Below are 16,469 nucleotides of genomic sequence, written 5' to 3' on the forward strand. Positions count from 1 at the left end.
GGTTAAAAGCGGTAAGACGTATATTGCTAAAAACTGGACAGTCAATTAAAATGTGTCTGATTGATAAAATTGTGCCACAGGACTCACACATAGGAGGATCATTAGCCCTCAGCAAATACGAAAGTGTCAAATGACTATGTCCTATGCGGGTCTGGGCAAGAACAATTTCCTCCTTGCGATTCCTGTGCAGACTAGACTGCCACGGTTCAATTACAGGCTTTATCAAATAATGAGCGAAGACGTATGCCAGCAGGTCGATTCATTGATGGATAAATGGCATACAAGTTCTCCCAATCTGGTGTAAATAGATGTTTCCACGCTGGATGCAGGGATTGGCTTTTGATTTTGACAGCATAATTTAACAGTAAAATTTGTCTTCATAGAGAAAGTGGAGGATCATGAGCTTCAGCGTAAAGGCTATGGACTGGAGATGTGCGGTAGGCTTCAAGAGCAATGTGCAGGCCACTGTGGTAAATAGGGTCCAAAAACCTTAAGATGTTGGGTCTAGCAGAGTTGTAAACTGGAGATCCATAGTCTAATCTTGATCTTCGATTGCGTGATATAAATGAAGAAGTGTATGATGGTCAGCACCCCATGATGTAGCTGATAATACTCTCAATATGTTTAATTTCTTGAAACAGGTAGTTCTAAGTTGTTTGATATGGTCAATAAAGGTCAATTTTTATCTAAGGTTAAGCCAAGAAATCAGATAGTAGGAACAACAGGTATGTGTAGTTGCGCAGCCTCAGAATTGGGTCGGGATGGAGATTACGTCTTCTACAGTAGTGAAATGCGACAGATTTTTCAGGTGATATGTGAAAACCGTTATTTGCAGCCCATATCATAATCCTGTTAAGAGCACCTTGAAGTTGTCCCTCAATCATTCTCATGTTTTGGGAGTGACAAGATATACTAAAGTCATCTGCATATAAGGCAGTAAAAACAATGGGTGGAATTATCTTTGATACCTAACTGACTTTTATAACGAATGGCGTGGAAGTTAAAACTGTGGAACATCTTCTTGGTTGAAGTTACAAGAGAGGGTGGATTGAATGTGTACCTGGAAGGACTGCTGCTTCAGAAAGTTCTGAATGGACTTTGGCATATTGGACCTTAAACCTAGAGTGTAGAAATCACAAAGAATTCCATATCACTGAGCTGTGTCAATGGCTTTCTCGATGTCTAAATAAACTGTAGTCAGATGTTCCTTCCTTATGAAAGCATCGAGAGAGAGTCTGGGTTTCCATTTGAGTCAAGAGGTCTAAAGTTGATCTACCTGTATGAAATCCACACTGCGATGAACTGATAAGGTTATAAAGTCTGTCTGAGACCTCTTTAAACCTTATGCAAGCAAAAGCCTTTACCTTCAACAGCAGTTATGTCTTTAATGAAATTCCACATCAGTACAGTGATCACTGCCATCCAGTGGTTCTTTTACCTGCAGATTCTCAATGCATGAAAAATCACTGCTGACAACGAGATGAAGCGCATTGCTTCCTCTTGTTACCTCTCTAACATGCTGCTGCATAGAACAGTCATCCAAGAAAATCGCAAAAGTTTTGCAAGTATGTGAGAGACCAACCCACAAATTCCAGTCAATATCTGGAAAGTTAAATACCCCGATATGAGACATTCTAATTTTACTCTTAGTTACCCTAATGCAGTCCATATATTCATTTGTTCCATAGTGACCCACAGCAGGACCTAAAATCCCAGACACCTTGCATGGGATTTCATTCTTCCATTGTACCAACAATACAATGGAAGAATCACTTTCAACTCTGTTTTTTTTTGTTAGTGCATCGGCTTCTGTGGCCATATTGCACCTCCCAAGGTTTTTTTGCATTTTCTTCTCTGATCCAGGCCCAAGGCGGGATTCGAACCCGCGGCCTTAGGGTTTACAGGCAGGCACTTTACCCATTCGGCTAGCCCGGTCGGCTTCAACTCTAATCTGCATAGCCCCTGCCCACAAGCTACCAGTTTTCCGACCCACCTATCACTGTTTCCATAGCATCAGCAAATATTCTTGTACTGATTCTATTCAAGTGTATCCAAACATTGTAAAAACAGTCTCTTCTGTTAACAAGCACAGACCATGCTGAGAAAAATTCTACCCCATGAGCCTTGCCCATTCTCTCCAGGTGCAAATTGACCGACAAAGATCTCAATATATACTCCCTTATAACATGCCTGGCCAGAATTGCAGATACTTTCAAATTCAATCATTAACTTGCGACTTTAGTGAACATTGCCCTGCACCTATTAAGTAAGTTCTTAGATCTCTTACTCTTAATATCATTAGTGCCAATGTGTAAAACAATATCGCCTTTTTTTCCACTGGCAGACATACCCTAATCTTATTCCATCTATCCTTATTGCACAATATATTTCCTATTTCTCTGATAATAAAGTCACCAACATATATGTGAATACAACAAAGAAAAAAGTGACTCAGATCAGACCCATGTGCACTAAGACAACTCATTTGCTGTTGCAGATGAATTGAACAAGTACTTTGCTTCTGTCTTTACTTTAGAAAGACACTTCTTGCTGAGAAGAGGCTATGCAAGTGAAGCTGAGTCATATGAAATTAGTGATTTTTAAATTACAGATGACTGTTTATTAGAAAAACCTTTGATGACAAAGGCAAGTTAGGCTCCTGTAGTTGATGGCATATACCCAGTAATTTTGAGGGAAGCTTTCAGGGAGTGTTTTGAACCATTGAAGTTAATTATGAGGGCATCTTTGGACTCTGGAGAGATTCCTTAGGATTGGAGAAGTGCCAACACATCACTTATACATAAAGGTAGTTTAAGAATAAAGTCGGTAACTACATACCGGTCTGGCTTCAGTGATAGGGGAAATCTTAGAGGCAATGATTAAGTATGCAATCCAGGGACATTATATAGATATAGTAAGAATAATACACAACATGGTTTCTGAATAATACACAACATGGTTTTTTTAAGGAAAAATCATTAAACATTTAACTTTTAATATGATTTAATCTGAACCCGAGGATCAGTTCTTGGACCACTGTTGTTTCTCATTTTCATAACCAACGTCGACATGGGGATGGAAGGCTCGATGTTAAAATTTGCAGCTGACATAAATATTAGTAGAGTAGCTAATGATCAGTACCAAGCAGCACTCCTGCTATTAGATTATACACTTGGTGCTGTTGGATTAATAACAGCAAACAAAAAATGGGATATGAGAGTTATAATACAGGCATATATGAAGTTTTCTAAGAAGTGTACACAGGAAGTGAGGAAAGACAATGGTATCCTGTTGATGATTTATTGAACATTATCCTGTAGATATATGTAAGTCATAGTCCCACTGTGTTCAAGTATGGACACGTCATTCGAGAAAAGGCAATGAGCATTTTGAAAGGGTCCAAAGATGGGCAACTCGCATGGTGAGATTGGCAAAAGGGCAACCACATGAGAAAAGACACCGAATATGTGGGCTACAGAGTTTGGCAATCAGGCACCTTAGAGGTGAACTGAATGAGGTTTTTAAGGCTCTGGAAGTGGTTAGTAAAATTAATGAAGGTGGAATTTTTATTACAGAGAATTCCAGAACTCAGGGGGATATCTTTGAATTACAGGAGAAGTTCACTGTAGGAAGTTTTCTTTTAGTCAGTGAGTCCTCAATATCTTTAAAAGGTTGCCTTCCCAGGTATTTGAGGCTGATAGTTCAAATAAATTCAAAGGTCAAAAGTATAGACATTTGACTGTATAATAGAATGTATAGACCTGTGTGAGGAAGGAAGCATATAATTTGTATTTTCTTAACTACTCTTTTTTTTTTTTTTTCAACCAGCACAGCAAAGGCTGTGGCTTTCTTGCACTTATGACTATTACTATACCCAAGTCACAAAATCCAAGTGTAATTATATGGGTTGTGTTATTTTATCTGCGATTAAACTTCCTTTGGAAGTTGAATTACCCAGCAAGACTTTCTGAATACCCATCACATGTTTCTGGTAGCTTATGGTGACTCAATACAGTAAAATGCTGGTATAACATAAGCCAGAGTACCAAAATATCTGGTATAATAGTATCACTAATCACTTCACATCCCCTGCCAATTTTTTATGCATCTCTAGGTAAAAATGTTTCATTTTAACGAATATCACTATAAGAAAAATATCAGTTTAGCACAATAAAAATTAATTCCATTAGGAAGAAATATAATCAATACAAATAAATTTGCGAAATTTGTAAAATTTGTAATAAATGATTTACAGTTTTTGATATCTTTGGTCTTTAGCTTCTGGTAATGCTTCAATGGTTTAGTAATGCTTCAGTGGTTAATTTCCAATACAAGATTAGGGATTTTTATTTGTCTATCAAACTATAGCCTTATAGTTACTCGAGTAACTTTGGAAGTGAGACGTGTAGTTTACATGGAGTTACATATATAAATTTAACTAACTTTACTTTTTTTTTCATTTCAGGGAGAATTAATAAGAGTTTTGTTTAGTTGAAAATAACAAACATAAAAAACAGTAATAACTTTTTTTTTTTCTGTGTTTTGGTGTAACGAAATTTCATTATAATAAGTAATAGGGGCTTCGCCCCCTGCTTGCTGCGCTCGCTTCTTTTGATAAAATAAAATAAAATACTTATTTTATTTTATTTTATCAGAGAAGATTTCGACTCTGTGTGTGTGTCTCTCCCTCAGCTATGAATACATAACTATGTTACTATATCTATATAATATCAGTGTAGATACACCATATACAACACTTAAAGAAAAACTATGATTGCAATGTGAAAAGCATCATTTCATCTGTATTCCATATTGTGCTCATCCTTCACAACGAGTTACCATGTATTGCATTACCTCAAATAAGTAATGCTTCACTAACAGAGAAGATTATTGTCACTTATTCTCTGCAGGCAGCACCACCACCACCCAGATGTCACCATTTCAAAGCTAGCTAGCTGGCTGGCTTGCTTTTGATCGGTGGGTGCTTTTCACACTACGATCGTAGTTTTTCTTTAAGAGTTGTCTATGGTGTATCTATACTGATATCATATAGATATAGATTCTTAAACTCTTAAAATGTTATGCCTTGTTGCATTTAGTTTATTTAAATAAATACGTTATATATGGAAATCAAGAATGGTACTGCATGGTCATGTGATAGAACATAGACATTGTGTAAAAACATTATGGGATAAACATAGCACGTGACCACGCTTAAACAGAAGTTTGTTTTACCACAGTAAAACAAGCTTTTGTTTTGTATTTGTTACATATTACCACATAGTCCGCATCTCTGAATAAATATCATTAAAAGGAAAATTATTTTAATGTTTGGAAAGATATGTTTGTTCATACGAATTCATTATATCAACATTTTATTGTAGCTGACGGTGATACCATTATTCCAATCACTACAAGTAGTGGATAGAATATTTGGAAATGATATACATTAAAATTACTAAAATGTGAGATAAAATGCTTTCATCTGGATGCATCCTGAACATCCTTAGCGTGGTATTCACAACAATTCAATTGAATAATTGAATGGTTAATGATTAAAAAATTATCACACCTTCCATTTAAAACCATAATGCTTACCTGTTTTTCCGAAAGTGAAACTTGCTGATTCTCAAGAAAGATATCATTACCTGTAGCATACCTTTCTAAAGAACGTCTGGTGGCATCTTCTGTTTTGCTTAGAAAAGTGGCTCCAAGTGATGAAAAGAAATCATACCATACACTAATCGAAACATTGGCTTCTTCTGTTCCTATGAGATACATGAAAATTTCATTTCTATAAACACAATTGTTCAATAAAAGTTAATTTTGTGAAATAATTATTAGAAAATTGTTATACTAACAATGCCACTCATGATAAGAGTATTTAATTTGTTGAACCTGGCATCAGTTGTGTAGGGCATGGCAGGGTACCCTCCAAAAATATCTGTTGCACATTAATTGTTAATTAATGATTAAAAACCTAAATTTTTTTATACCTTTTAAATGCAGTCAAACTTTTATTTGAGATGCATTCAAGCAAAAAAAATTACACACAGAACCTGTCAGATTCAGTGTGTTTTTGCTTTTTGCAAAAACATGCCAGTTTTACTTTCAGCATCTAGTAAACAATATGTTTCTCAAAAGTGTAGTTTGAAATTGGTACATCGGCTGACGTGTGAAGTAGTAATATGCCTGAGAAAATAGTTCTGGTTTTTTTTTTTTTTTTTAATTGTTGTGCAAAGTATGCTTTTGTTTAATATTATTACTTTTATTGTAAAATTTCTTGCTTCAGTTATTATTATTTATCTGTTTATTCCTTTATTTATTGGAAAAAACATTAATACGTTGCAAATGAGAGTGATCATTAGTTTCATGTTAATATTTTATGACTAATGCACAAGTTGGTGCAATTGCATCATTTCAGTACATAGACAACTACTTAAGTAGTTATAAATTGGCATCATTAATCACATATCAATAATTAAATCTCATATTGTGAATACCTTCACAATGAGTTGCTATGATATTGCACTACCACGAATAAGTAACACTTCACCATATGAGAAGACTATTGTTACTTATTCTCAGTGGATACCATCACATATACGACACCGTTTTGGAGCTTATATGTTCCACATCAGTGGGGGAACAATAGTCTTATCCTATGGTGAAATGTTACTTATTCGAGGTAGTGCAATATCATGGCAAGTCGTCGTGAAGTATTCACAATACGAGATATACTAAATGAATTTTTTTTTTTTTTTTTTTAATGTGTAACAGAGTATTTTTGAAATTTATTAAAAATTAAAAGTTATATAAAATCAACACTATAAACCATTTATGAAAAGAAGAACTATCAGTATAACAAAAGCTAAATAATAAAACAAAATTTTTTTTCCAGAAGGAGAAAAACTATTGGGGCTACTATCCGGTTCTGTCTAAGTATGTGTGTATTGGCATTGCTATTTCTGGCACAAGATTGATATGCGCAATATGATAAATCATATTGCACATATCAATGAGTTGGAGGTCACACATGGTGACTGTAAGACAGTCACAGGTGATCATATAGTTGTAGCTGTTTTAGGAAGCAGAAAAATTCTGGGAAATTTGCATCGTTGCCTATGATATGGCGAAGTGTTAAAGGTTCTTCAAGATTGCATAGAAAACTGAATGTGGCTTTTTGGGCATGAGTGTATAGCATGCAATCAACAAGAATGTGCTTGATTGTGAGAAGAGAGTTGCAGTGCGTACACTGTGGAGGATCGTTTCCTGCGAGAAGATGGGAGAGCTGACTGTGACTGATTCGCACTCTGGATAGGACGACTTCTTCCTCTCTGTTTACACGGAAACTGGAAGACCATAACTGTGGTTCAGATTTTATTTGAAGGAGCTTGTTAAGCGGTTGAGCTTGCAACAGAAGTATTCATTGTTCCTTACATATATTTCTTATATAGGATCTGTAGTCATTATATGGAAAGTAGTAATCTAGCATTGCTTGAATAATCCACTTGTCCACTTGAATAATCCACTTGAATAATCCTCTGATATCCCAGTGTGGCTTGAGATCCAGCACAAGATGACTACTTGTTCGTGCTCTTGGATATGCATCAGCTGAATTTTTATGATTTTTATTAAAGGATGCATTGGTGAGGAGGAATTTTGAAAGACTAAAAGTTCACTTTGCAAATCTGTATACATTACACATTTTTTGATATGGACAGATAGAGAATTTTTTCTAAGGCAAGCTTTATGGTACATAATTCAGCTGTATAGCGGCTGCATTCAGTGGGAAGTGAAACAGATGGTGTTATAGGGAAAGATGGCTGCAGTACTGAATATACTCTCAAACTTTGATCCATCAGTGTATACTTTTGTAAAATGTGGGTAATTCTGTGTGTGAGCGAACTGTAGATCTTTAAGTATTGGTCTAATTGGGTCAGTAGGTACTATGAATTTGGGCTGCATAGTTCAGAAGAAAGTTCAATTTATCATCAAAAGTTACACCAAGGAGACGAACATTATTCACAATGGATGATTTGTTATGTGTACTTCCGGATTTGTTACAAAAATGAATGACACTTGATTTTTGATAAGATAGTCAATTCTGTGCCATCCATAGCTCAATATTATTAATTGAGGTTTGCAGTTGCTTCTCAATAAAACTCATGTTCTGTGAACTGCAAGAGACAGTCAGATCATCAGCATAAAGGTATGAAATGACAGTATTGAGAATATTTTTGGTCTTCTGATTTATTCTTACTGTAAAGAACTTGCAAAAGAACTTGCCAGTAGTGAACTTGAAAGGTCCTGTGCTATATAGCAAATTCTCTATGAAATACAGTAAGTGGCCTCTCAGGTCAGTGGAATGAAGATCTTTCAGGATACCAAAATGCCAAGTGGTGTCAAAGTCCTCTCTGTGTTGAGGCATGCCATGACAAGATGTTTATTTTTGATAAATGCATTCCGGATGTTTGTTTCAGCTATGATCACGAGATCAAAGCATGATTGGTTGTTTCTGAAACCAAATTGATTATTGGAAGATCACATTTTTGGAATCGACATACAATGTCAGTCGACAGTGTATTATTTTTTTTTAGGGTTTTATTTAAGCAGCTGGTGAGAAAAATGGGTCTATAATTATTAGGAATAGAGAGGTATATTTCCCTGGTTTCGGTATTGCCAATAAGAAAGAGTGATGCCAGGAACTGGGGTTTGTTTTGATTTGGTTTTTATAGCGCATGGGCTAAGGCCATGATGCTGTTGTTGTTTGTTGGTTTTTAGGAGCATTAGCAACTAAGGCCATATTTCTTCGGGAATATGTGGTGGTCATTTCCTTGACCTTTCCACATCCTACGTATTTGGTGGTGACAGGCTCGAACCCCGGTCTAATCAAGAAGCGTGTGCTATGCACTGCTGCTCCTTCCCACTTGGCTACGGAGGTGCCCAGACCATGATGCACCAAGTCTATTAGAAAATGTGGAATGAATGTTCCATGAAGATGCAATTCTAGAAGGTCAGCAGCAAAGATAGTGATTTATTGTCTAAGTGTTGTAGCATTATGTAGTATATTCTGTCAGGGCCAGCACTGTTCTTTGCACTAGATAAAGCCTCTTGAAGTTCTAACATGGTAAGTGGTTGATTGCACGGTAGAGAGAACGTGTTTCTGAAATTCAGATGAGATTTTTCTGCTACAGCCTTAATACTGTGAAAAGATAGATCATATGCCGCCGAGCCATACAACTGTGAAAATACCATCCCTAGGGCATTTGCAATATCTGCAGAAGTAAAACAGCTCCTGCTCATTCCAGCTGAAAATTCGGGAGGACAATGGACAAAATTTTCATTTAATTGGTTTATTTTTCTACATATAATTTTTACGTCAGTATTTTTATTAACTGCAGTTGTGAAGTGAACCCAAGAGTCTCTTATTGCTTTCTCCCTAATATGGTGGGCCTTAGCTCTAAGTTTTTTGTAGTTTATAAGATTGACGATATTGGATGTTTGCAGAATAAATTCCACGCACCTTTTTTTTTTTTTCTCTTCTTTTTTTTTACATTCTTACTGTCCTCATTCCACCAATAATTTTTGTTTCTACAGATGCTTGACTCTGATGACAGTAGGTGCAGCTGCTGGAATCTGTTTTGTAATATGGTTGCCAACTGTGTCAAATGGATGAGTGTCAATGATCTGATTGTTGAAGGATACATGCAAAGTGTTAAAGTGTTAAAATCTGCCCAATCTGCCTTGGAAAATTTCAAATTTTTGCAGATTTCTGCAGTGTGATGTTTGAATTTTACATATTATTGGATAGGTGGCCACTGTTCAGAGGATCATCCAGAGCTGTTCACTCAATACTAGGGAAGAGGATCAGAGAGCAGATAGAGAGATCTATTGCAGAGACTGTTCCTGTTGAGAGGTGGAAGTAAGTTGGGGAGCCAGTATTTACTATAGTTAGATTTTGTCTCTCGACAAGCATTTCAGTGAGTTGTCCTCATCCGTTTGCATTGGGAGAGGGAGAGCCTCACAATGGATGATGTCCATTGAATTCAACCAATAAACAGAAAGCGGTTTAGCATTAGTTGAGACATATGATACAAGAAAGCAAGCTTATACAGCCTCAGCAAAAAAAAAATACCTTTCCATTTCGCCCATCCGGTCATTCCAAATGATTGTGTAATTCAAACTTAAATTTATTTAAGCTATCAACATCCACAACAACAACAACAGATGGAAGTCTCTTCCAGCAATCAACCACCTGCTGGCTAAAGGCAAACTTCTGCACATCAATTCTAGAACTGTCTTTCCTCAATTTGAATCTATGCCCGCCTCAGGTTAGTCCGAGCAAGTGGAAGTATCCTGTCAGCATTGTGTCTGCTCAAACCATCCAAGGCCTTATACACCTCAATCCGATCATCTCGCAGGTGCCTAGTCTCCAGATGCTGCAACTTGCAGAACTTAAGCCTTTCTTCGTAAGCACACCCCTTTGGCAACTGCAGAATGAGATCTTCAAGTTCAATGAAGGGTATAAGGATGACTGGGCATCAGGTAGATAGAAACAAGTGTTACAATAATGACAATCACTATTCGTGGGGCAACAGATTCAATAGCAATTTCTAATGGAACGGAATGTGTTTACAAGGGACTCCCAAACCTATGAGTATGGCTACCCTCAGTGAGCATTATTTGGAACAGATCTGCCTTGCTGAAAGAGAGTATGATTTTTTATTGAGAGAGAGAGAGACACCTGAGGTATTAAATATGTCTCCTGTAAGCAGATAACTGGATTATGATGCATAATTATCTCATTGATGTCATCGATATTGCTGCGAAGGCCTCTTTAGTTCCATTGGATGATGTTTTTCATCGTCCGGATTAAAATGGAGAAGCTGTGTCTGTCTGCTTTTTAGAAGTCTGTTTCAGGTGGTCAATTGTCATTTTGTCTCTCTTTGAAGTAAAGTAGAAACTGAAACCATTCTGGATTTCCAGAATGGTTTCAGTTTCTCCTTTACTGCAAGTCTCATTTGTATCCATAAGAAAATATTCAGCATGTGGTCTGTTTGAGCAGGTCTTATGGGATATGTATGGCCAACAGGTGGTATTGTGACTGTTGTGTTATAGATCTATTTGAAGTCTGTTGTTTTGAGGAATGAGGTATGAAGAGAGTAAAGATTAAGCCCATTCAGAAATAGAGATGCTTGGCAGAATTGATGTATCAGTCTGAACTGATATTAAATGAAATTTTTGAGCAGCATCAGCATATGTATGTCTAAGCATCTGTTGCTGTAATTGTTTTCTTGCTTCAGAAAATGAGTTTTTTTTCTATCTTGTACTACTGGATTATCTTTTCATATTTCCACTGGTCACATGTTTTAGAGAAGCTGGGTGGTTTCCTTTACAATTAGGGCAAAGTGAAGACTGTGATTTACAATCAGCTTGGGCATGCTTCTTCAAACCACAGTTAGGGCATACAATGTCACCTCAACAGTCTGTTGGGGAGTGTATGAATTCCTTGATAGACCATTAGGGAATGTAACATCTTATTGGATTTGGAATATATCGAATACAGCAGTTCAAATACCTGGCTTTCACCGATGAAGGTAGGTTTGGTGAACTAAATGTCAGAATAATGCTGCGAGTTTTGATAAGTTTGCCATCTTTCTTTAGCATAATTCTCCTCGCTTCTGTGGCCTTCTGATCCTGCAATTCACCGACAATTTCCTCCTCTGAGACATTCATTAGGTCCCATTCTGAGATGACACCTTTGGGGGTATTGAGTGTAGCATGTGGTGATACCTTGACTGGAATTCCACAGAATCTGGTGAGTTTGAGAAGTGACTCTGAGTGCTTGGAGCTTGTGGTCTCAACCAGTAGGTTGTCACCAGATTTCAGACGTCGCACCTTTCTCAGGGAACCTGCTACATTTTCCAGATGTTTCTGTATGAGAAATGGTGATAAACTGCCTATGGCCTCATTCAGTTATGAATACAGGATCATGAAACTAGAATGGACTACTCGGGAAGCATCCATCTTCAGTCTCTTTTGGTTGGTTTTGTCATCATCAGGTCAGTGCAAATCCACTGAATTTGGACTTTGCTGTCTGAATCGGGGGGAAAGTTGTTATAATCTGTGTTTTGCTCTGGTTGGCTCTGCAGGTTTGCTTTGCCAGCCAGGTTTTTGGCCCCACCACAGGAAGGCAGGAACAGTGCCACAAGGTGACCAAGCAGCTGAGTTAGTAAGTTAGTACTAACAGAAAAAGAAACAGAAAGGTGGTTTCCCTTTTTGGGCCTCTGCCTACTTATAGTGCAAAAGGGCTACTCTGATAGTGTGTTAGTTGTCTGACGGCACCAGGAGTTTCCCCTATCTCCGCGAGCTACTCTGATAGACAAATCAAGAAAAACAGTTGTTGAAACAAAAAGTACAATCTATTTGCTGAAATACTCTTTAGAGAAAACACTTTTAGACACAAACTAGAATCGCTTGGCCACCCGGGGCTTAAGTATGTGTGTGTGTGTAACAAATCAGGGGTGTGACTGGCACCACTATAGAAAACACATTAAGTATTTTAGTTTATTGAAATATTTCAGTTATGGGAAATATTTACACTAACCTATAATCACTGATAAAAGTATGAAAAAATTAAAAATTAGCTATTTTTTCCCTCCACGTTAGCTTAAACACATCATGAAATGATGGGGAAACTTGTAGCAAAGATTACCCTTGGCCTAAGTATGTGTGTAACAAAACAGTGGTGTGACTGGCACCACTATAGAAAACATGTTAAATATTTTAGTTTATTAAAGTATTTCAGTAATGGGAAATATTTACACTAACCTATAATCATTGATAAAAGTATGGAAAATTTACATTTACATAAAAAAAACAACTTGTGACAGCAAGAAACAAATTAGCTATTTTTTCCCTCCATGTTTATCTTAAACACATCATGAAATGATGGGGCAACACACAGGCAACTTGTAGCAAAGATTATCCTTGGCACTACAGAAATAAAGCATTTTCCTTTTCTTTTATAATACAGCACTAATATTGCTACATGACCTTAGACAGATAAGAACTTTTGTTTATTCTTTTCTAATACTATAAACTAATTATAAATATATCTGTTGCCTTACTTCTTTTGTAGCTGCTTTTAATATAACTGGATTAATTCTGGAATAGATAGAGTCCTCAAATGCTTTTGTCACGTTTGGCTTCAACAATCTCTCTTCCACTATCAACACAAATTCATTTAGTTTCCAGTTATCAGCTGGTATTCTTCTTCTGGTATCCTAATCCTTAAAAGCTTCTTCACATATGAATGCAGATGCAAAATATTTGCAGTTTCACAGACTACTGAACAGCATCAACAATAGTTATTCCATTCTTAAGATTTAGGATAAGTTTCCAGTGCTTAAGTCACACTAAATTGATTAAATATTACACTGTCCATCCATGTCGACTAGATGCATTGTCTTAGATTCTATGTGCTTTTTAACCAAGAGCATAATTTTTCATTCCTTCCTGTTTTCTTTGACCAGGCCATTGCATACTCTGAGTATGCAATCTCCTGGTTGGGGGAAACAGACTAATAGATTAACTAGAGCTGTAGGCAGAGGTGAATGTGATTCTTGCATTGCTTCTATTGGAAAATGGAGCAGACTGGAAATCAAGATGTCTGGGATTTCAGGCCCTGCTGTAAGCCATCAAGGAACTAGTGAATACATGGGCTGCATAAGGGTAACTAAGAGTAAGAACATGTGCATTTACACTAATGCTAGGAGCACTGTAAGTAAATTTGTTGTAATTGACGTACTGTTAAGTATCAAATGAAGACATTGTGGGGATAGCAGAGACATGGTGTCACTCAGAGTTAAGCAATGCTGAATTTGAATATGAGGAGTATAATGTATACAGGAACAGGAAGAACAGACAAGACAGGACAGACAGGAGGGGTTGTTGTTGGTTTGGGATTTAATAGGTGCATCGGCAACTGTCATAATGTGCTATAAATATGTAAGTATTTATGCTATTTCCTGTCAGATAGAGATAATTACAAAAAATAGTATCAGCAAGTTAGTTTTTAACTAGCTAAAGGAAGTGGTATACATTATTCATTTTGAGAAAGGTAAAAATGTTTGTGACATTTCTTTTATTGTCTAAAAGTGAAGTGTAAGAGAGTCTTCTGTTTTGGCTGGAGTGAAGAGATTCTGGCATTCTCTTGCATATTTTAAGCATTCAACAAGGACATGTTTTACTGAAAGCACTGTGTTAGCACAGTCACGACATTCGGGGGGGGGGGGATCTCTCCTTTTAAAAGATAACTATGAGTGATATTTGTGACCTATTTGTAGATATGCCAATATTACTGCCTGTTATCGAACTGAGTTGAAGCTTGAAAGCTATCGCTCAAGATTTGGCTTGATACTTCTAAGCTTATTATTGATTTTTCCATGATAATTGCCACGGGTACATGCATTTTCCATGGATTACTGAGTTAGTCTTGATATGGGGCTTTCCAATTGTCACTGGGTGGTATGACAGCCGATTTTGCAGCATTGTCGGCTAATTCATTTCCTGGAATTCCCATATGTGCTGGGACCAAGCAGAGGTATATGCTTTTTCCAAGTTTGGATAAAGTATGAAAAGAGGTGGTTATTTCCTTTAAGATTGGGTGGGTGATATCATGGTGTTTTTCAGGGCTTGAAGTGCACTTAAAGAATCTGTAAAAATTATACTATTTTCAATATCATAGGACTTGATATGCTTCAGTGCAATCTGAATTGCCATTAGGTCAGCAGAAAATATGCTGAACTCATATGTCAAAACATAAGCCGATGTGATGTTCAGGAAAAACTGCGGCAATTCCAATGTGGGCCTAATTCTTTCATCTGTCTGTGTGCAAGACGATGAACCACTACTGCATGATACAGTTGTAAGAAATTTTCATTTACCCGCTACTGCATGATACAGTTGTAAGAAACTTTCATTATGTAATGTAGATTTATTCCATTGATGGAGTGATAAATTTCATGAAGGTGAAGTAATGTCCCAAGGAGCACAGGAAATTGGAAAGGTATTTGCAACATTATTAAAAGGCAGATTAATTTCTTCTGAAAAGTATTTTATTCGCATAACTAATGATAGACTATGTATTGGAAACGAGGGATGCTCCTAGGGCAATGCATATTGCACTATGATGGATAAGTTCAAGGCAGCGAAGGACACTAGGTCTTACCGAGCTATACACTGGTGCTCCATAGTCAAGCTTTGATCTTATTAAGGCTCTGCATAATCGTAACAAAGTAACTTGATCACCTCCCCTACTTAGTCGCTGAGAAAACACGGATGATAGTTAGCTTTTGCTGACAGGATGTTCTTAGATTTTTAATATGCTCTAAAAAGGTAAATTTATGATCTAATGTGATTCCTAAGAACCATATGCTGGGATGAACTGCTATTGGTTGGCCATTCAGTTGTAGTTCTGGATGTGGGTGAAGTTTACATTGGCGGCAAAAATGGACACAACTTTTTTTTAAACAGAGAGAGCTGAAATCCATTAGTTTGTGTCCACGAACTGATCTTATTTATTGCTCCTTGTAACTGTAACTCAACAGTTTTTGGCATGACACGAAATGCTAAGGTCATCTACAAATAGTGCTATATAAACACTGTTTATATAGCACAAATTTGTTTGGCAATGGTGTTTATTACAATTATAAAAAGTGTAGCACTGAGTACAGAGCCTTGGGGGACTCTTTCTTGTAAGAATACTTGGGATAATGAAGTTTTAAAATGAACCTGAAATGTGCATTTGTACAGGAAATTCTGAATGAAAATCAGGAGATGACCCTGAAGTCCACAGTGATATAATTCGTGGAATATTCTAAACTTCCACATGGAATCGTAAGCCTTACTGATATCAAAACACTACGACATGATGTTCCGATCTAAGGAATGTATTTTAGATGAAATTCTCAAGTCTTACTAGAATATCTAGTGTTGTTCTGTTTTTTGGATACCATATTCTGAAGAATGTAGGAGATTAAAGTTTGCTAGGTACCATATCAGTTGACGGTTTATCATCTTTTCAAGAATCTTGCAGAAGCAACTGGTCAAGGCAATGGGTATACAGCAAGTAGGGTTTGTTGGGTCTCTTCTGGGTTTAAGGAAGACAAGGACTGTAGGATGGTGCCATTAGCGAATGTATCTTCTAGGTAAAGTCTATTGAACAGATTAAGGAGTGACTGCGATGATTCAGTACTTAGTTAATGTATCATTGAGTAGTGAACATTATCTGGTCCTACAGCACTGCGTTGATAGAGATCCATGCAGTTTGTGGAGAATAAATGGTAGGTTGAATTGTTCATTTTCTTTTGACAAAAAGTTTAATTTTTGTTTTTCTGTATTTGTTTTAAATCTTCTGAAGGCTGGTGTGTAATTTCTGCTGCTGATGCTTTGGCAAAAGTTTC

The 16,469-nt window shown here is 36.8% G+C and overlaps 1 protein-coding gene across 1 annotated transcript in view; it reads right to left on the minus strand.

The window, feature by feature from the left end:
• Window positions 1–16,469, minus strand: part of Epg5 (ectopic P-granules autophagy protein 5) — a 1,526,775-nt gene that overhangs the window by 450,160 nt on the left and 1,060,146 nt on the right. The window contains exon 35 of the mRNA XM_090380318.1: window positions 5,599–5,768. Within this exon, the coding sequence (XP_090236444.1) occupies window positions 5,599–5,768 (170 nt within the window). The remainder of the gene's footprint in view (window positions 1–5,598; window positions 5,769–16,469) is intronic.

Source organism: Mastigoproctus giganteus, chromosome 8, assembly GCF_048544385.1.
Source record: "Mastigoproctus giganteus isolate SK-2022 chromosome 8, ASM4854438v1, whole genome shotgun sequence".
Classification (NCBI taxonomy): Eukaryota; Metazoa; Arthropoda; class Arachnida; order Uropygi; family Thelyphonidae; genus Mastigoproctus; species Mastigoproctus giganteus.